The 20469-nt window shown below is 44.6% G+C and overlaps 2 protein-coding genes across 3 annotated transcripts; both read left to right on the plus strand.

Moving 5' to 3' along the window:
- The first annotated feature begins 1764 nt into the window (after positions 1-1764).
- LYZ (lysozyme) lies at positions 1765-5359 on the plus strand. Its single transcript, XM_035544307.2, has 4 exons — positions 1765-1977; positions 3140-3301; positions 4208-4286; positions 4941-5359. The coding sequence occupies exons 1-4, from the start codon at positions 1842-1844 to the stop codon at positions 5005-5007; spliced, it is 444 nt and encodes a 147-aa protein (XP_035400200.1). The 5' UTR covers positions 1765-1841; the 3' UTR covers positions 5008-5359.
- A 582-nt stretch (positions 5360-5941) lies between these two features.
- On the plus strand, positions 5942-10875 carry YEATS4 (YEATS domain containing 4). Of its 2 annotated transcripts, none has more exons than XM_035544305.1 (7): positions 5942-6078; positions 6189-6308; positions 6650-6716; positions 6810-6904; positions 7895-7987; positions 8065-8152; positions 10312-10875. In XM_035544305.1, the coding sequence occupies exons 1-7, from the start codon at positions 6028-6030 to the stop codon at positions 10479-10481; spliced, it is 684 nt and encodes a 227-aa protein (XP_035400198.1). In that variant the 5' UTR covers positions 5942-6027; the 3' UTR covers positions 10482-10875. The 2 variants fall into 2 exon arrangements, with proteins under 2 accessions (XP_035400198.1, XP_035400199.1); XM_035544306.2 differs by having other exon boundaries at positions 5948-6078; positions 6207-6308.
- Positions 10876-20469: the final 9594 nt, after the last annotated feature.

The following is a 20469-nucleotide window of genomic DNA, read 5'->3' on the forward strand; positions in this document are numbered from 1 at the left end:
AAGTGAATAACCACAGCCCCTGCAGGCATTTGACTCCTGTTTGAACCAACGCCGTGCATTCCTATGAAGTCTGTAGAAACAGTGGTGAATTTTTAGAAGATGTCCACGAAGGAACTTAAGTGTGGTACATCTGCAGTTGGCAGCTGACTGCTTGCAGGCGGATGAGTAAATAACAGTGAATATTTCTGTTTGACTAGCAGGAAGTCACACATTTCTTTATAGGTATTTAGAAATACCAATTGTGCGTTGCAAGATGGGAATTTCTTAAGATTTTTTTTCTTCCTTGTCGGTGACAGCACCATTCTGGTTATTAAACTCAACTTACATATAAGACAATAAAATAATGAGGATAATAAATCTAAGTTTGAAGACTAAGAAGGTTTTAGCTGCATTTATCTTGAAGAGATTGAGACCTTTACTGCGTAGCTATGGTATTTATGTATCTCTTTGCTTTGTTACGTATTGGCCTCAGCAGAGGTCAGATAAGAACCCAAATCTCCCAGGCTACTTGATTGACTATGAGGCAACATCAATCCTCAAAAAAAAACAAAACAAAACTAAATAAAAATGCAGTCTGCAGTTGTTAAAGTGAACTAGCTGATGCCATAATGCAATCAGTATCATCAGGTGGCTTAGCATGGAAGACAGAGTCTAGGGGCTGTGTTAGAAACTGCTCCCCTCTACCAGAGTTGCATTTTGAAGTGGGACACTGTGAAAAGCTGATCTCTTAAAGAGATTGCTGAACATTACAGAGTAAATTTTCATTCTACCTTTTCAACAGTCTGCAGTTCCCCATGTAAAGCTGCTCAAACAAAGCACTTCCAATCAAATACAATTCTGTGCAGGCAGGCATACTGTTTCTTGCCAGCACTTTCTTCTGAAATGAATTAAGTGGATAAGAATTTCAGAGGCTAGTAAAAAGTAACCAGCTCTGAACGTCATGAACAAGTAGAGCTGCCTTCAGTAGTTCAGCTTATGTATGCCCACTAGAAAATAAATAAATAAATAAATAAATAAATAAGTTGTACAAACAACCTCAAGACTCAGTGGGTAAAACCCACTTCTTATTCTCCTTATTAGTTCCACTATCAAAACAAGAACAAGATATAGGGGCTGGTGACTAGTGCAGAGGGTTTTTCATGCTTTGCCATTCGCGTAGATCTTATATGAGGGTTGATACATCAGGAGTATTAAGGCTGTGCTTCTGCACGTGCTTCTTCCTCCCCAAATACTCCTGCTTGATGTCCCACCTCACTTGCCAGCAAATGTCCCCACAGCCCCCCTGCACTCAGAGCCCTGACAAACCCAGCATTGCTTCAGACTCCAGGCAAGAACACGCAGCACGGTGAGGTTGCTCCTGTTGGTACACGAACGATGCATTGACACTCTTCGGCACTTGACTAGAAGAGCCACCTTTCTATTATCAGAGAATGGTCTAGTAATTATGCCAATTAAAATATGTGTATTTACTTAGGCTATTTTTGTTAATAGCGATAGATTGGTGAACAGCAGCTGTGCAGTAAAACCAGGACTTTGATGATAAACTCCTAATAAACCTTGAGTAGCAGAGCCTAAATACCCAACTTCCTCTTCAATAGGTATTACAACAGACTGTAAACAAAATTCATCTATGGCTGAAGTACTTTCCACCTGTTGTAAGAAATTTGACAAGTTTGGAGTGAGGTTTTAATTACTGGGAAATTGCCGTATACTTGAAAGGCTGTTTCTGATGACAGCAGAGCAGAGAAACCAAAAGGGGGCAGGAGAAAAATATATAAGAGGCAAGTGCAGGAGAGCCTGCAGTCTCGCTCTTGAGAAACGGTGTGTGCTACGCTGACAACATGAAGGCTCTGCTGACCCTCGTGTTTTGCCTCCTACCCCTGGCTGCTCAGGGGAAAGTCTATGAAAGGTGTGAGCTGGCAGCAGCTATGAAGCGACTTGGACTGGACAAATACCGGGGATACAGCCTGGGAAACTGTAAGTCTGTTCTCCCCTGATTTCCAGTGAGCATGTGGGGTGGGAATTTCCATTTAACAAGCTTTGTTACAGTGAGCAGGTAGGCACGATGCTGCAATGTAGGTGTTAAGACTCAACTGGGTTAGTCCATCTCTGCTGGCACAGACTGCAGGCATTTTCTACAGCTTTTCCCTTTACCACTTCTTTCCCTGCCACTCTTCCACAGCCAAATAAAGCCGTTATCAGGAAGCGTTTTGCAGAAGCAACCTGTCTCGTCATACCTCCCCAGGAGCTAATTGCTCGGCTTTTATTTGCTTTGATTCCTTCCTCTGTGACCTCCACCCTGAGGCTGTGGAGCAAGCAGGACGGGAGCATGGAGCTGAGCTGGGCAGAGGCGCTGGTGCCAGGCTTGCTTGGTGGGAATCACTGGAAATAGTAGCGGGGGAGAGGAGACAGTGGGCGTGCTGTTGTGGAAAGGGGGCTGAGGGAGAGGGGTTCCTCCAGACAAGGAGCCTCCCTCCCTCAGGTGAAGGTCAGGTGAAGACTCCGGACAACAGGCTGTTGTTAAACCGATTTCCTTTGAAGAGAAGAATGTGTGGGGTCTGATCCCGGATCTGGAGAGTGATCCATGTGAGGGTCAGACACAATCACTGTCCCCGTCCCTCTTACTTCCCGCTGCCCTGACACAGATGCAGCAGATGTAGATGGGACAAAATAAGGCCATTACGAGTCGCATGAAGTACAAGCGGCTGAAATAAACCTTGTCAAAGCGAGCGGCTATTTGTGCTGCTGCCATCTGCTGCAGTCATCGGCTCCCAAAAGCTTCAAAGAGAGACAGGATGAGAGACAGAGCATGCCCTGCCTGCTGCTGCCCACTCCAGTCAGCATCCCTTGAGATGTGGGTGCAGCCGGGCCACCCGCAGCCACATGGGCAGGAGCTGGCATTTATTTTGAAGAGTAGAAATCCTCTTCTGGGTTTTCTAAGGTCATTTTGAATTTAAGACATGCTGTATTTGTTTTTCATACTGGGTTGGATTGGAATAAAAGGAGCCCCACCTGTCACATGCAGTCTGTATACAATCACGTTTCAGCCAGGGGAGGAGATGGGGTGTGTATGTACACAAGCTGGGTCCGGTTTTAAAGCAAACATCTCTTTTTTTTCTTTTGAATGGAATTTTGACAGGGGTGTGTGCAGCAAAATATGAGAGCAACTTCAACACGCAGGCTACAAACCGTAACACTGATGGAAGCACTGACTACGGAATTTTACAGATCAACAGCCGCTGGTGGTGCGATGACGGCAAGACCCCGAGGGCCAAGAACCTGTGCGGTATCCCATGCTCAGGTGAGCTCAGCTTCCACAGGCAATACCGTGATGGGCTGCCCTTTCATATTCCCATTGCAAATGAGCAAAGGTTGGTGGCAGCTTTGGCTTCAGAAACATTGCCGTACAGAGTTCAAACTCACCCTGCCCCCTTTCAAAAGGGAGATCTGCACCATGGTCATGCACATGTGAGAGGAAAACATTTCTTTACTGCAGGAACTGTATTCCCGTTTACCCATCTTACTGTTTCTAGAGTAAAGAGGTTTCTGCAGAACACATTTAATAATGAGTAGTGACACTAACCCCTGGAAAATTTTCTTTGAAGGTAGTGAGAGCTTGACTTCTTGCAAAAGGCTGGCCCAAATGACCTCTTGCAGCCTGGTTTATTCTGTATAATTTCTGGATTTGCTTCATTGGTTTTACTCTTGCATTCTGATAATTGCAAGTTGCCAGAGGGAAGTTCTTTGCCTTCCCTCAGAAAATAGAGAACAGAGAAATTGCCACACATCTCAAGCCTTTGGTTCTTCTTGCTTGGTACAACGTCTTACCAAAGAAGATGATACACTATATATATATATATGCAAGAGCTGAACAAGATATCCGGAGTAGTCAGCCCACAGCCTGAATATGTTGAAGTTCAAAGCAGCTGTACAACTATTATCATGCTTGCCACTACCATTTTCTCACTTTCTTGGGTGTTATATAGGCTTTTCCTCACACCACGTTTGCCCATGTACTATTTATTCTTCGGAACTGTTGTTTGTACAAGATGTTTAATTTAACCAGATACCATGTGGGCCCTTGGGAGAGAGAAACAAAAAAATGGTGAACACCAACACATACTCCCTAAGGACATTTGAAGACTATTTAAATAAAAATATGAAAAGAAAGGAAAAACTGACGTTGTTTCCTGTCTCCTTTTTTAAGCACTACTGAGATCAGACATAACACAAACTGTGAAGTGTGCAAAGAAGATTGTCAGCGACGGAAATGGCATGAACGCATGGTAGGTTTTGGTGGGTTAAAAAAATGAGCTGCACTTGTAGAACACGGACAATTAAGAGAAGGAAAATCATTTTAAATTAATCCAGCTTAGAAAGAACAAGCAAATCGTAGCAGTCCCTTGCATGTATATTTCAACTCAAAGCATATAAGAACAGTAGCTAAAATGAGCATCAGTGCAAATTGCAGCTGTGGCATCCTTGATGTTCTTCAAACCCTGATATGCACCAAATTCGTCATAACTAGCAGGGCACAAATATTGTCTCAGTTTTCCATTCCCCAAACTTTTAGTATTGAAGTGCAAAATAAATGACCTACAACATACATGTAACTGGTTTTGATTTTGCTGGCTGCAGGGCAAAGGGTAGAGTCATCTTGACCTGCTTTTACAAAGCCCGTGTGCTCTAATTAGAATTAACGCTCTCAAAGAATAGAGCGCATAGACCGGTCCAACCTATAGTCTTAGGTGTGCTCTAATTTCTACATCAGGAATGCTTAATTGTGCCTCTCTCTTTGGGGAAGTAGCTAAGTACTTGATATATAACCTGGCCTTTTGCAGAATTTAGCTGTGTATCTAAGCCAGGGTTACTAAGAAAATCCCACCAGTGCCGACATTTGAGCTTGCTGTCATTAATTGCCCTGATCTTCCTCTGTCCAGGGTCGCGTGGCGCAAGCGGTGCAAAGGAACAGATGTCTCCCAGTGGATCAGAGGCTGCAGGCTATGAGGCGCAGGTGCTCAGTGGAGCCCATTCTCAACAGCCGGCACACCGAGCAAACTGGTTCTTCAAGGTGCTTGTTACGTGATCCAAACAAAATTCAGCCTTACTGCAAGGCAGCTCATTTGTGAAGCCGATGCTTTACTCCTTGCTGATAAAAGGGGTTCGTTTCCACCCACCCGCCCCGTTTGCGCCCGATGCAGCTAAAACTACCAGCTGCTGGTTTTGCTGTATGTAGGCACGAGCAGGAACCCAATCTAACCGAAATCTCACCGCTAGGTTTTGCTGCTGCATACTAGCATGATGTTACTTGCTTGGCAGTTTTAAGTGCATTCATCATTAAAAAATATCTGCAAATGGCTGTGTATTGGTGAGTGTGCTTTTTAATTGCTAGCGCTGCCATGGATTTTAATCTGTGACTGCTCAAAGTGGTTATGGCTAATGAATTGTGGAATCATTAAGGTTGGAAAAGGGCTCTGAGATCATGTGGTCCAACCATCACTCTAATACCACTGTCACCCACTGAGCCGTGTCCCTAAGCACCACGTCCAACCTTGCCTTGAGCACCCCAGGGACGGTGACTCCACCACCTCCCTGTGCAACCCGTCCCAGTGCCTGCCTGCTCTTTCTGAGAAGAAATGTCTCCTCGTTTCCAACCTGAACCCCCCCCCCGGCACAACCTGAGGCCATCCCCTCTCGCCCTATGGCTAGTTATCCGCGAGAAGAGGCCGACCCCCCGCTAACGGCCGCGGGACAGCCTCCTCGGCAAAGCCAGGAAATGGCGGCGGCGGCGGCCTCCTCAGCGGGGCCGCGCGCGGCGGCCGCCATGCCCCGGCCGCCCCCGGCCGCCATGGGGGCGCGCGCCCCTCCCGGCGCGGGCACGTGACGGCGGGGCCGCCATCTCGCGGTGCCGGCTGCGGCGGGGCCGGGCCGGGCTGGGCCGAGCCGAGCGGCCGCGGGGCGGGAGCTGAGCGCGGGCGGCGGCTGGCGGCGGGCGGCTGGCGGCGGGCGGCGCCCCCTCGGTGCAATATGTTCAAGAGAATGGCCGAGTTCGGGCCTGACTCCGGCGGCAGGGTGAAGGTGCGGCGGGCTGGGCGCGGAGGGAGGGAGCCCGGGGGGGTCGGGGGCTGCCCCCCCGGCGGCTCGGGAGCGGGTGCGGGACCGTGGGGTTGTGGGTTTCTCGCTTTAAGGGCGTTACCATCGTGAAGCCGATCGTGTACGGGAACGTCGCGAGGTACTTCGGAAAGAAGAGAGAGGAGGATGGGCACACGCACCAGTGGACGGTTTACGTGAAGCCTTACAGGAACGAGGTGAGGAGCGAAAGGGGGCCGGGGTGCCGGTCCTAAAGGGGGCCGTGGGGGGAAACGGCCACCGAGGCGTGCGGCCCTCAAGGGGGAAAACGTTGCGGGGGGATGCAGCCGCTTCACGTGGAGCGGGGCAGCTTGTCGTACAAGCGAATGAGGGGTTTTAACGAGGTATGTGTGGTGCTACCAACCCGTGGTGCTGCTAACTTTTGGATCCATGCTCTTATTTTCCTGCCGTTGGTGAAGGTAGGGGTGTCAGAAGAAGGGCTAGGCGCCTGGCACGGGGGAGTAAACAGTCGTTTGTCGTGCTGTGCAAATAACGAGAATTACCGAACCTTCCCTTTCAGGACATGTCTGCCTACGTGAAAAAAATTCAGTTCAAGTTGCACGAGAGCTACGGGAATCCTCTAAGAGGTAGGATTTGTGTTTTGGCCTTTGTTTCTGGAGCTAGGGTTTTGGTTAGTTGCATGGGGGCTTCATCACCTTCCCTTCTGCTTCTTACTGCAGTTGTTACCAAGCCGCCGTATGAGATCACTGAGACAGGCTGGGGTGAATTTGAAATAATCATTAAGATATTTTTCATCGACCCCAATGAAAGACCTGTAAGTACATCAAACTTTCAGCAGTACTTAAGGAATTATGGAGGCCTAAGGTTGTAGTGCGTTATATTGCTGGTCAAAATAAGTGCTGTCAGTCACGGGGATAATAAAGCTTGCATTTGTAGGAAATGTATTCAATGGTTGACCATGTTTTCCGATTTCTGTGCTTTATTACAGGCTAGGGCATTTGTGAAGGCCTTTGCTGTTTCTGGCATTTACTTATATGTGAACGCATGCTGCACCTTACCTGGGTTGAGCACACAGGGAGGGTTTCTTCTCAGTGGCTTCCTAATCATAGGATATTTGAATATTTTAATTATCATAACGTAGTGTGTGTGTGTGTATATATATATATATATATATACACACATATGTATATACTGTATCAGATTTGGTCAAAATCAGTTAAAAAGTGGCAAAGTTGCTATACTAGCCTTAGTTTCCAAAGAAAAGCAGGCTAGCACACTTCTGTAAAGCCCTGGAATGAATTATTTTCTTCCTATCATTTGTTTCAGGCATCTTGCAGTTTTGTGTATCCAAGTTTAGGTAGGAAACTTAACTACCATATTTTAGGGTAAGATATTAGTTCCTGGAAGGAGCAAGTTCATTCTGTTACGCAAACTATGGGGATGGTAAGGTTGGGGAAACCACTTTCAGATGGATTTATTGGCAAAGTTGGTTTGAAATAAATCATCTGTTCTATTTGGAAATCTTTAAGAGAAGGTATTTTTAGTAGTTTTTATGCATCAATCCTAAAGCAGTTGTTTAGACGCTTTAAAAATACCAAGCAGCCTTTGTGGCTGGCATGTTTAATAATGAACATTAAACTTAAATAACTCTGCTGATGTTATATGACATTTATTTTTGTATTCCTAAAAGCCCTTTAAATCCTATGCAATTGTTTAGTAAGAACAAATACTACGTGTTCATATCTAGAAGGTGATTTGTATTTCCCTACAATTGTCAAGCTAATAAATCTCTGTCTATGCACAGGTAACCCTGTATCACTTGCTGAAGCTTTTTCAGTCTGACACCAATGCTATCCTGGGAAAGAAAACTGTAGTTTCTGAATTCTATGATGAAATGGTATGAAAATTTTTAATGTAATCCTCACTTTATTTTGAAAAGTATTAGTGATATCACTTGTTTCTCTCCCCCATTAGATATTTCAAGATCCTACTGCAATGATGCAGCAGCTGTTAACAACGTCTCGTCAGCTAACACTAGGTGCTTATAAGCATGAAACAGAGTGTAAGTACAAAATACGTTCATTTTAGAAGTAAACTATAGTGGGTTTTGGGTTTAGTGTTTTTTGTGGAATGTAATCATACGATGGATTTGGCTGCTGCTAGAAAGTGATATTTTTGCCTTAAATTAACTTCAACTTTACAAAGATATTAGTACTTATTTGAAAACTTAAGATTTTCAGATCTCTATGCTTGCTGAAAAGAAAGGAATTACAAATAACTTGGTATTAGATTGATGGCATGATCTATGCCTAGTTTATCGTATTTGAAATGAATTAAAAGAGGATGAATTCAGATCACTGCCTTAGAGGTAATTAGGCTTGTGTCATGAGGATGTTAACTGGAAGCAAAGATTGTGCTTCACCACTGTACGTAGCTCTTAGTGCTGCTTAAGACAAAGCAGCAACCCCCTTGGGATAGAGAGGAGCGTCTGGAAGCTCTTGCTGTTCTTTTCTCTTCTGTCTAATACTTTAACTGTAGGTCACTTCGTAATGCACTTTTTCAGTGTAGTTTAATGTTACTTTTGTCCCTCCTGCCTAATCTGTCTTTAAATATAAAACCGAATATTAATGGAATTAAGGAAATAGGGCTATGAAGATAGTGCAGGGTCTAGAGGGGAAGATGTGTGAGGCTGAGGTCCCTGGGTTTGTTCAGCCCAGAGCAGAGCAGGCTGAGGGGAGGCCTCATGGCGGCCTGCAGCTCCCTCACGAGGGGAGCGGAGGGGCAGGCGCTGAGCTCTGCTCTCTGGGGACAGCGACAGGACCCGAGGGAACGGCATGGAGCTGGGACAGGGGAGGGTCAGGCTGGGTGTTAGGGAAAGGTTCTGCACCCAGAGGGTGGTTGGGCACTGGGACAGGCTCCCCAGGGCAGTGCTCACAGCACCGAGCCTGTCAGAGTTGAAGAAGTGTTTGGACAATGCTCTCAGACACAAGGTCTGATTTTTTGGATGATCTTGTGTGGGGCCAGGAGTTGGACTCAATGATCCTTGTGGGTCACTTCCAACTTGGACTATTCTGTGATTCTATGAAATAAAATGAAAATGCATTTATTCATAAAGTAATGCATTTAGCAATGATTTCTGCTCTGATCTTCTGAACTTGATTTCTGATTTTACGCTCTCAGAAAGCAGTTGTATTTATTAAGTACAAATTCTACCTTGTTAGTTGCAATGCCATTGTACTTCTTGTCACTTGCTCTTTGGCTTTTTCCCCTGACACTGAATACCTCGATCAATGAATGCTTGAGCTCCACAGATTCAGGGTTCTGATTTGCTTCGTATCTGTTCAGGTGTTTGAACATGTGAGGTAATTCCATTTTCTACCTCAGTTTTGTCAGCCTTAAGGTGGATCTTTGTAATACTGCATGTTGTTATAGTTTGTGGATAGAAAGCATTTAATAATTTGAAACTTTTTTTTAAAAGTCCAGAAGTTCTACATGTTTCTCCTGAACATCAATTAAAAAAAAATAGAGTTTTTTGAATGCATTTCCTTAAAAAGTGTTATTGAAGCAGATAAAAGTTTAGATCCAAAATGATGTAACATAGGATCTGGAGGGATATCCATGGCCTAAGAAGACTTGTTGGCTTTACATTGTGTTAAAACTTGTGCATGACAATAAATAAATAAATACCTCTGTCAGGTGTTCCATCGCCAGTCAGATGCTTGTTAAAGCAAAGGTAGCACCACAAAATCTTGTAGATGTGCAGAATCAAACTACAGTGAAGAGCAGAAAATGTGATACGCTCTTCACTCTCCTTTTCCCATGTGCTGTATAAATTATTTGTAATAATCTCCCATTTCTTTTGCTGTCAACCATGTCATTTTATTCAACTAATCTTCAGGTTGTTTTCATTCGATCGTTTTTTTTTTTTTTTACTCTGGCAAATGCTGTAGTGAATTATACTGTTCCAACCACAAAAATGATGGACTGAATGAGGTCATAAACACGTTTTTACTTCCAGCTTTTTTTCATATATCATTTTTACCACAATCGTTGAATCTAAGAGTATTGAATTACAAAGTAGTTGAATTACTAAGAGTAATTGCTTTTTTTTTAGGACATGTACCTTCTAAACGACTATCGCTGTTTAAAAAATAAATCTATTTTTAATAATTATAACTTCTTTTTATACTTACTACTTATTTTTCTTTATCACCATCGCAGTTGCAGATCTTGAAGTAAAAACCAGGGAAAAGCTAGAAGCTGCTAAAAAGAAAACCAGTTTTGAAATTGCTGAGCTTAAAGAAAGATTAAAAGCAAGTCGTGAAACCATCAACTGTTTAAAGAATGAAATCAGAAAACTTGAAGAAGATGATCAGTCTAAAGACATGTGATGAGTGGTGACTTGATAGGGAGCCTGTGCTGAAAATGAAAGGACTCCAGTCATGGAATTGTATGTGTTCTCTTGAATTCCCTAACTGAGACTGTATTCGCAAATCATTGGAATGCGTGGCGATTGACTTCATGAAGAGAACAAGAATGAACGTATCCTCTTTTTATAGTTGAAATCTGTGGGTATGTACTGATTTATTTCAAGGAAACCAGGACTTGAAGACCAGATGACTTTTTAACTGCATTTGAGTGGTATATGAAAAGTTTGTATTAAGTCTTGTATTAGTTCAATGGGACTTTACAAAATGCCACTGTTTACTTTTTATTTTTTTCTACTGTTTAGAGATGCATCTTTAAGTTGAAAATAAAACATGCTCTTTTTTTAAAAAAAAAAAAGTCTCTGTCCAGTTTGGGCTTCAAGTACCATTATAAATAACAGTTTAAGTCAGGGGCTATAATATAATAGTATGCAAGATGCTTAAGTCTTGTTAACAGTAATTTCTATAAGCCTGTCTATTACCAGCAGCATGAAAAAAACACTTCATAAAATCAGGAAAATATTGTTTTTAATAACTTTTTTTTATCTACAGCTAAGAGTTTCTAGTCCCACATCTGCTTTAACACAAAGGCATCAACCAGACAAGTTATGTTTGGATGCAGGAAACCGTGTGTCCTGTTTTGTAGACATTCTGTTTAACATCTATATTCTCCTGTGCTTACTGTTAAGTAGGAAGTGTTCCCCCTGAAAAATCAGTACGTGATCTTTTGCTTGTGAATTCTTCTCTTCATTTGTAGAGGTAAATGAGCCTCATAGAGATGGCAGGACTTGAGGTTTTGAAAGGCTTGGAAATCTCTACTGCTTCAAATTCCTTTGATGCAATAACCTCTGTCATAGAGAAGAAAAAAAAATACACCCTCCACTTCCATACAAATCAGTATTAATGCTTTCAGACCAAAGCACTGATTTAGTCATACTTGAAATAATTGATAATTTTGCATTTAGCATGGCTTGGGAAAGATTCATGATTGAAACAGCTCTAATAGTCTGAACTCAATATGGAGATGTCATTAAGAAAGATAACTTAAAATTCGGTGTACTTCGTTGAGGAAGATGAGGCAGCTTGTACCAGCAGCGTTCACACACATCCCCCACAGCGCTGCAGACCACCCAATTTTTTCTGATGAGGTAACTGCCATTGCTGATGATCACACTGAACAACTATTTTTACCAGCCGCTAGCAATTTTCTTGTACCGTTTTCCAAGCATTGTAGGTAAGTATAAATACGAGGGTTCCAGAACACTCTGAAGTCAGTATATTCAGTTAAAACATAAACGAAAGGCAGGTTTGTTTTGTTTGGATACTGGAGACGTTTTGTCATTCCCACCTAGTCTTTGTTACAGGCTATTTTCTGTGGATAGAATTTGCTTTGACCAGTAGAGAAACTGGCAGCTGAGATATTGCTATTGAGGGATCCTTGTTAACAAAGTTAAATGAATTTTAAGGTTTGGGTTATTCATTCAGTAAACAATTTCCTGGTTAGTAGTAGCTGAAAAAGAGTGTGCTTGACAGCTTTGGTAGAAAAAAATGTGTCAGGTTTTGAAATGGGGATTGAAGGTAAGACTTGTGAGAGCCACAGTATATTACATATCTTAAGAATACTTTTCAATGAAAAGTTAAAATATTCAAATAATTTTATTTTATCATGCCTTATGTTTTTCAAGATGTTTATTGCTTCTGAAGACTGAACAACTTTAATTGTTAATTTTAAGTAGTCAGATGCTTATTGGAAATCGTAAGATGTTGAACTGGGAAATTTTCACTGAACTGATTACATAACAATTTTAGGACAGTTAAATAGCTGTGGAATTCTTCATCAGTTTGGTCTCATGGGGAATTGTTAGAATTGTAAAGATTCTTATAATTTATAGGTATTAAGCAAGTCTGAGGCAATTTCTTAAGCGTACAGTGTCAGTAGTACCATAACAGAGCTGATCAAAACCTTTGGCTACTTCCTTTTCTCTAACAGTCATCAGTAGCAGATGTTCCGAAGGAAACACACAGTAGGGCTGGCATGAAGTGAGTCCTTCCAAATATGTTCTCTTGGCTTCTTGCAGATGTTGTGGTTTAGCCCGGTTGGCAGCTAAACACCACACAGCCGTTCGCTCACCCTCCCCCCCTTCCTCTCCGGGATGGGGGAGAGAAATGGGAAAGTGAAGTCTGTGAGTTGAGATAAAGACAGTTTATTAAGACAGGGAAAAGAATAACAATAATAATAATAATAGTATTAATAATAATAATGTGTACAAAACAAATGATGCACAATGCAATTGCTCACCACCCGTTGACCGATGCCCAGCCTATCCCCGAGCAGCCGGCCCCCCACCCCGGCTAGCCACCCCTATATATTGTTCAGCATGAGGTCAGATGGTATGGAATACCCCCTTGGCCAGTTTGGGTCAGCTGTCCTGGGTCTGTCCCCTCCCAGCTCCTGCTGCATCCCTAGCCTGCTCGCTAGCAGGACAGAGCGAGAAGCTGAAAAGTCCTTGGCTTGGTGTAAGCACTGCTCTACAACAATTAAAACATCAGCATGTTATCAGCGCTCTTCTCATCCTAATCCAAAACATAGCACCCTACTAGCTACTAGGAGGAAAATTAACTCTGTCCTAACTGAAACCAGGACAGATATCCACCCCTTATTCCATACCATTTATGTCATGCTCAGGTTACACTCTTTCCAATACCTTCTAATTAATCACCATTTTCATCTATGATATATAGCAATCATGGTAGTGATGACATACAGTATTATATGATAATTAACATACTACAATTCAACTCATGGGCTATTCTCACCCAGTATTAGGTCCCCTTGAGGTACACACCGGACCTCCCCATTCTTTTGCATTACCCACCAAGTGCATCCAGGTCCCTGAGCAAAAGCAATCCCACGAATGGGCTTGCCTTTTCCTGAGGCAGGCGTAGCCCAGACTGTCTTACCCAGCATGTTTCTTACATGCACTACAGGAACTTTATCCCCTTCTACAGTGCGTAACAGGTTTGATTGGGCAGGTCCAGCTCGGTTGGCAGATCCTCTAGTATTGACTGGCCAGGTGGCCTTTGCCAAATGTGTTTCCCAATTTTTGAATGTCCCAGCACCCATTGCTTTCAGTGTAGTCTTTAACAGTCCACTGTATCGTTCAACTTTCCCGGAGGCTGGTGCATGATAGGGGATGTGATACACCCACTCAATACCATGTTCTTTGGCCCAAGTGTCTATAAGGTTGTTTCGGAAATGAGTCCCATTGTCTGACTCAATTCTTTCTGGGGTGCCATGTCGCCATAGGACTTGCTTTTCAAGGCCCAGGATAGTGTTCCGGGCGGTGGCATGGGGCACAGGATATGTTTCCAGCCATCCGGTGGTTGCTTCCACCATTGTAAGTAAGTGGCGCTTGCCGTTGCGGGTTTGAGGGAGTGTGATGTAATCAATCTGCCAGGCCTCTCCATATTTGTATTTCAGCCATCGTCCTCCATACCAAAGAGGCTTTGACCGTTTGGCTTGCTTAATTGCAGCACGTTTCACAATCATGGTCAGGTCCACCCCTCGATCATGAGCCCATCTGTATGTTGCATCTCTGCCTTGATGGCCTGAGGTGTCATGGGCCCATCGGGCTATAAATAATTCACCTTTATGTTGCCAGTCCAGGTCCACCTGAGCCACTTCAATCTTAGCAGCCTGATCCACCTGCTGGTTGTTTTGATGTTCTTCAGTAGCCCGATTCTTGGGCACATGAGCATCTACATGGCGCACCTTTACAACCAGGTTCTCTACCCGGGCAGCAATATCTTGCCACAATGCAGCAGCCCAGATGGGTTTGCCCCGGCGTTCCCAGTTGTTCTGCTTCCATTGCTGTAGCCACCCCTACAGGGCATTTGCTACCATCCATGAATCAGTGTAGAGATAGAGAACTGGCCACTTTTCTCGTTCAGCAATATCTAAGGCCAGCTGAATGGCTTTCACTTCTGCAAACTGACTCGATTCACCTTCTCCCTCAGCAGCTTCTGCAACTCGTTGTGTAGGACTCCATACAGCAGCTTTCCATCCCCGATGCTTTACCACAATACGACAGGACCCATCAGTGAACAGGGCATATTTCTTCTCATTTTCTGGTAGCTTGTTGTACAGTGGGGCTTCTTCAGCACGGACCACCTCCTCCTCTGATGATATCCCAAAGTACTTGCCTTCTGGCCAGTCCATAATCACTTCCAAGATTCCTGGGTGACTGGGGTTTCCTATTCGAGCCCGCTGAGTAATCAGTGCAACCCACTTGCTCCATGTAGCATCAGTTGCATGATGTGTAGAGGGGACCCTTCCTTTGAACATCCAACCCAGTACCGGCAGTCGGGGTGCCAGGAGGAGCTGCACTTCAGTACCGACCACTTCCGAAGCAGATCGAACTCCTTCATATGCTGCCAATATCTCTTTTTCGGTTGGAGTATAGCGGGCTTCAGATCCTCTGTATCCCCGACTCCAAAACCCCAGGGGTCGACCTCGAGTTTCCCCAGGTTCTTTCTGCCAGAGGCTCCAGGTGGGACCATTCTCCCCGGCTGCGGTGTAGAGCACATTCTTTACATCTGGTCCTGTTCGGACTGGCCCGAGGGCTACTGCATGAACTATTTCCTGTTTAATTTGTTCAAAGGCTTGTCGTTGCTCAGGGCCCCATTCAAAAGCATTCTTCTTACGGGTTACTTGGTAGAGCGGGTTTACAATCAGACTGTAATTTGGAATATGCATTCTCCAAAACCCCACGACACCTAGGAAAGTTTGTGTTTCCTTTTTGCTAGTTGGTGGAGACATAGCTGTTATTTTGTTGATCACATCCATTGGGATTTGACGACGTCCATCTTGCCATTTTATTCCTAAAAACTGGATCTCTCGTGCAGGTCCTTTGACTTTATTTTGTTTATGGCAAAACCGGCCTTCAGAAGGATTTGGACTATTTTCTTCCCTTTCTCGAAAACTTCCTCTGCCGTGTCACCCCACACAATGATGTCATCGATGTACTGCAGGTGTTCAGGAGCCTCCCCCTGCTCCAGCGCAGACTGGATCAGTCCATGGCAAATGGTAGGGCTGTGTTTCCACCCCTGGGGCAGCCGATTCCAAGTGTATTGGACTCCCCTCCAAGTGAAAGCAAACTGTGGCCTGCACTCTGCTGCTAGAGGGATGGAGAAAAATGCATTAGCGATATCAATTGTGGCATACCACTTGGCTGCCCTTGATTCCAGTTCATACTGGAGTTCTAGCATGTCCGGCACTGCAGCACTCAGTGGTGGCATGACTTTGTTCAGGCCACGATAGTCCACTGTTAGTCTCCACTCACCATTAGACTTTCGCACTGGCCATATGGGACTATTAAAAGGTGAATGGGTCTTGCTGATCACTCCTTGGCTCTCCAGTTGACGAATTAGCTTGTGGATGGGAATCAGGGAGTCTCGGTTGGTGCGATATTGCCGCCGGTGCACAGTTGTGGTAGCGATTGGCACTTGCTGTTCTTCAACCCTCAGCAACCCCACAACAGAAGAGAGACTGAGACTCTGAGACAGCCGGGCAAGGTAGACAACTGTTTAATGTCCTCTGTCTCTAAGGCAGCTATGCCAAAAGCCCAGCGGAACCCTTTTGGGTCCTTGCAATATCCTCTTCTAAGATAGTCTATGCCAAGGATGCACGGAGCATCCGGGCCAGTCACAATACAGTGCTTTTGCCACTCCTTTCCGGTTAGACTCACTTCAGCTTCCAATACAGTTAACTGCTGGGATCCCCCTGTCACGCCATAAATACAGATGGGCTCTGGCCCTTTACAGCTTGATGGCATTAGAGTACATTGTGCACCGGTGTCTACTAAAGCCTTATGCTTCTGTGCGTCAGACGTGCCAGGCCATCGAATCCACACAGTCCAATAAACTCGATTGTCCCTTTCCTCCCCCTGGCTGGAGGCAGGGCCCCTCTAGTCCTGGTCAGAATCTTCGTTTCTGTGTTTAAAGGACTGCCTGCTGGAAGTTGGAGCAGCAAACTTTTCAGAGAACCCCTTTCTCCCGATTGTTTTCTTTTGCAACTCACGTACCCGTGCCTCTAGGGTCTCAGTAGATTTTCCATCCCATTTTCTCATGTCCTCTCCATGGTCACGTAGGTAAAACCACAGGGTGGCGCGGGGTGTGTACCCACCATATTGTCTTCTTTGCACGGATGCACGTTTACCCCTAATAGCCGAGATGCTGGTTTGTACAGGTGGGGAAGAAAATAAACTCTCTTTAAGTTGGTGGACCTCTTCAGAAAGTTTCTCCAAAGTATTCTCTTTTAGTTGGTGGCCACTGGTTCGTTCAGGTTGGGGGGGAAGATAAATTCTCTTAAAGTTGGTGGAACTGTTCAGAGAGTTTCTCCACAGCCGAGACGCAGGCCTGTAGGGAAGAGGAGAGATTTCCTTCGTACTCCCGGAGTTGTTTAGCCATGTCACCCACTGTGGGGTCTTCACCGTCTTTCCAGGTTATTATTGCCAATGAGCTGGCCCATGATGATGGTGCATTCCATACAAACTTCCGCCACAGGGGTCGAGTACACTGGACTTCATCTGGATCTGTGGATATTTGTGCGTCGTCTAGGTCCTTATAAATTACTTCCCGTGCGGCTAATTCCCTCAGGTACTGAATTCCCTTCTCCATGGTGGTCCACTTGACTGGTAGACATACAAGTTCTTCCTTGAAGGGATACCTTTCCTTCACAGCTAACAGGAGACACCTCCAGAGGCTGTGAGATTGTGCTCCATCTCCAATTGCTTTGTCAATGCTTGCATCTCTAGCAAGGGATCCCAGCCGCCTGGCTTCCCTGCCCTCTAATTCCACACCATTGGCTCCAGTGTCCCAGCACTGGAGCAGCCAGGTGACAAGCTGCTCACCTATACAGCGACCAAAATCTTTTCGCACATCTCGTAGCTCACGCTGGTATAGGGTTCGGGTAGTTACTGTTGATTTTTCGACATCCTCATCCTCATCTTCATCCTCCTGCACATTTGATGGCCCAGCCCCGTCTTCTCCATACCCAGACTTAGCAGAAGACTGTCTGCGTTCTAAACGACCTGAGTCTCTATACCATTTTTTCACCTTGTCTACAGGGGCAACTTACACTGCTACAGTTCGTTTCTCCGACCCAGTCACAGGGTCTGCCGCAGGGTTTGGAATACCCTCTGCAGGGGCAACTTGCACTGCTACAGTTCGTTTCTCCGACCCAGCCACAGGAGTGGGAGCGGCTGCAGGGGCTGGAATGGCTGCGGGAGCTGGAACTGGAACGGCTGCGGGAGCCGGGACTGGAACGGCCGCAGGGTCTGTCACTAGGTCGATAGTAGCATCAATTGCAGCTCGATAGGCACAAGCCAGACCCAGCACGCCACAGTGATTTGTGTCACTTCGGAACTGCCAGAGTCATGACACCTTTTTTTCAAGCATTCTACCAGTTTTTTAGGATTTTGCAGTTGTTCAGGGTGAATGTCCAAAACACTGGAGGTGCCCACTGCTCTAGAAACCTGCCCATATCCTCCCACACTCCCTGCCACTCGCAACTATCCCGCCTCAAGACAGATCTCCAGATGAGATTCCTAAGTAGTTGTTTAACCTTAAACAAAACCTGAAGCGCATTCAGGAGACATAACAACAGGAACATACTGGTCTGAGTATCCCAAGGATATTCAACATCTTGGAGAGCTACCGTAACTAGCTCGGGGGATAAGAGGGTGGTGAAGGAGGAAGGGAGAGTGAACAGGTAGGAAAAAATATCTTCCCCTGTCCCCTCCACAGATTGACTCGCTGATGAAAAAAGGCAATAGGTGTAATTGCTAATAGTTTCTGAGATATGGTTTCCGAAGTATAGAGTCGACGACAGTGCTGAGTACAAATACCAGGTTAGAGTCATGACCAGATATCTCATCATTTCATAAGCCATCGTTACACCACACAGTACCATAACAATCTTAAACCAGGGCCCGGAAAGGATACAACAGCACGACAGGGAGCACATACAGAAAGTAACGTGCTATAAAACTCAATTTGGGAAACAGGCACAGCAGACTTGAGATTAAGGCAATCAACATTGTGACTAGCAACTATTAAGCAGGTCGAATACTTATACCAATTTTAGTTTAACACACTCTGTCGATATCTCAACCCTTCGTGCCCCTCGATGGGCGCCAAATGGACTGTTGTGGTTTAGCCCGGTTGGCAGCTAAACACCACACAGCCGTTCGCTCACCCTCCCCCCTCCCTCTGTGGGATGGGGGAGAGAAATAGGAAAGTGAAGTCTGTGAGTTGAGATAAAGACAGTTTATTAAGACAGGAAAAATAATAGCAATAATAATAATAGTAGTAGTATTAATAATAATAATGTGTACCAAACAAGTGATGCACAATGCAATTGCTCACCACCCGTTGACCGATGCCCAGCCTATCCCCGAGCAGCCGCCCCCCCCCTCCACCCCGGCTAGCCACCCCTATATATTGTTCAGCATGATGTCAGATGGTATGAAATACCCCTTTGGCCAGTTTGGGTCACCTGTCCTGGGTCTGTCCCCTCCCAGCTCCTGCTGCACCCCCAGCCTGCTCGCTAGCAGGACAGAGCGAGAAGCTGAAAAGTCCTTGGCTTGGTGTAAGCACTGCTCTACAACAATTAAAACATCAGCATGTTATCAGCGCTCTTCTCATCCTAATCCAAAACATAGCACCCTACTAGCTACTAGGAGGAAAATTAACTCTGTCCTACCTGAAACCAGGACAGCGGATTTATTCCATTTCCTGAAAGGACCTGATTTTAGGGTCCATTGAAAGGGCATGTTGAAATCAAAATGGGAGTGGAAAGCACAGTTTTGGTGTATAATAAACCAATACCAGCTTGTATTCAATGTTACTATCTTTATATTTCTGAGTTTAATATTAATGCAAAGTAATTCAAATGGAATATTGAATAGGTTCTTTAAGATCTTTGGCCAACAAAACAGATTTTAATATCCATAGTGCTGCAACAGTCGTGAACAGACTGAAAAAGAACGGAGTGGTACCTTTTGAGGCCATTTTTAATGACATCCTATAACCAGCATAGTAGTCAGCTTTACAGAAGCAAAAATCCTGGCTCCACTGTTAGTGGAGTTAACATTAGCATGCTAGACCAGTGATGTAATTTTTGTTTGTGGTTAGTGGGTTTTTTTTCCTCAGGTTTTCTACTCTTTTTGTATTTTTTTCTCTCTTTTGTGCTCTCCAAAGATTATACAATAGGCATTCTCCAGTTCATACTAAGGCGAGAAAGTAGTCCTAATAACAGTAAGTTCTCATCATGGTCAGTTGACAAAAAACAGCAAAAACATACTGTGCTTTACAAGGTTCCTTATCTATCTGTGTTCCTTGTTTTTGTTAGAAAATACTTCCTTCAGATGCTGACAACGCGATTGAACCCTGTATTAGGAAATAATAAAATTATGGAGAAAACTGAATTAAGAGTTTTAGGATCTTGGCTTGGTAATAAAACGTGAGAAAAGCACCCCCCTCTATTTGACAAGGAAACCTACAGAGTTCTTCAACCTCCTTTACATGCGGCTGTGTGGTTCACAATTGGCTTGGGTTATGTTTGGGTTTATGTATCTGCCATTAAAAGAGTTGTTCGTGTGAGCACCTGAGATATACCTATGGACACCTACTGTGTATATACGCTAGTGTTGTACGCACATACAGTGTAGTACAGTGTTGACGCAGTGAGTATCATTTTAAAACTTACTGGAACGGAAATAGAGTGGGGCACCTAGGGACTCAGTTGCATTTGACCTCCGTTGCCTTGATTTAAAAAAGAACAACAAACCCACAGCTATGCTAAGCTGTATTTTTGGCAGCCCTAGAAAGATGCAATTCGAGGCAAATCGTTACAGTTTGTGCTTACCAGGGGGTTTTAACTTAAATGCTA

Source organism: Cygnus atratus, chromosome 1 (genome assembly GCF_013377495.2).
Source record: "Cygnus atratus isolate AKBS03 ecotype Queensland, Australia chromosome 1, CAtr_DNAZoo_HiC_assembly, whole genome shotgun sequence".
Classification (NCBI taxonomy): domain Eukaryota; kingdom Metazoa; phylum Chordata; class Aves; order Anseriformes; family Anatidae; genus Cygnus; species Cygnus atratus.

What these genes read in the sequence shown, in the direction of transcription:
- LYZ (XM_035544307.2), top strand. Translation starts at nt 1,842, where the DNA reads ATGAAGGCTCTGCTGACCCTCGTGTTTTGCCTCCTACCCCTGGCTGCT. An exon ending in GGGATACAGCCTGGGAAACT is followed by an intron (nt 1,978 to 3,139) that starts GTAAGTCTGTTC and finishes GAATTTTGACAG; the next exon opens with GGGTGTGTGCAGCAAAATAT. An exon ending in GGAAATGGCATGAACGCATG is followed by an intron (nt 4,287 to 4,940) that starts GTAGGTTTTGGT and finishes TCCTCTGTCCAG; the next exon opens with GGTCGCGTGGCGCAAGCGGT.
- YEATS4 (XM_035544305.1), top strand. Translation starts at nt 6,028, where the DNA reads ATGTTCAAGAGAATGGCCGAGTTCGGGCCTGACTCCGGCGGCAGGGTG. An exon ending in ACTCCGGCGGCAGGGTGAAG is followed by an intron (nt 6,079 to 6,188) that starts GTGCGGCGGGCT and finishes TCTCGCTTTAAG; the next exon opens with GGCGTTACCATCGTGAAGCC. An exon ending in CTACGGGAATCCTCTAAGAG is followed by an intron (nt 6,717 to 6,809) that starts GTAGGATTTGTG and finishes TTCTTACTGCAG; the next exon opens with TTGTTACCAAGCCGCCGTAT.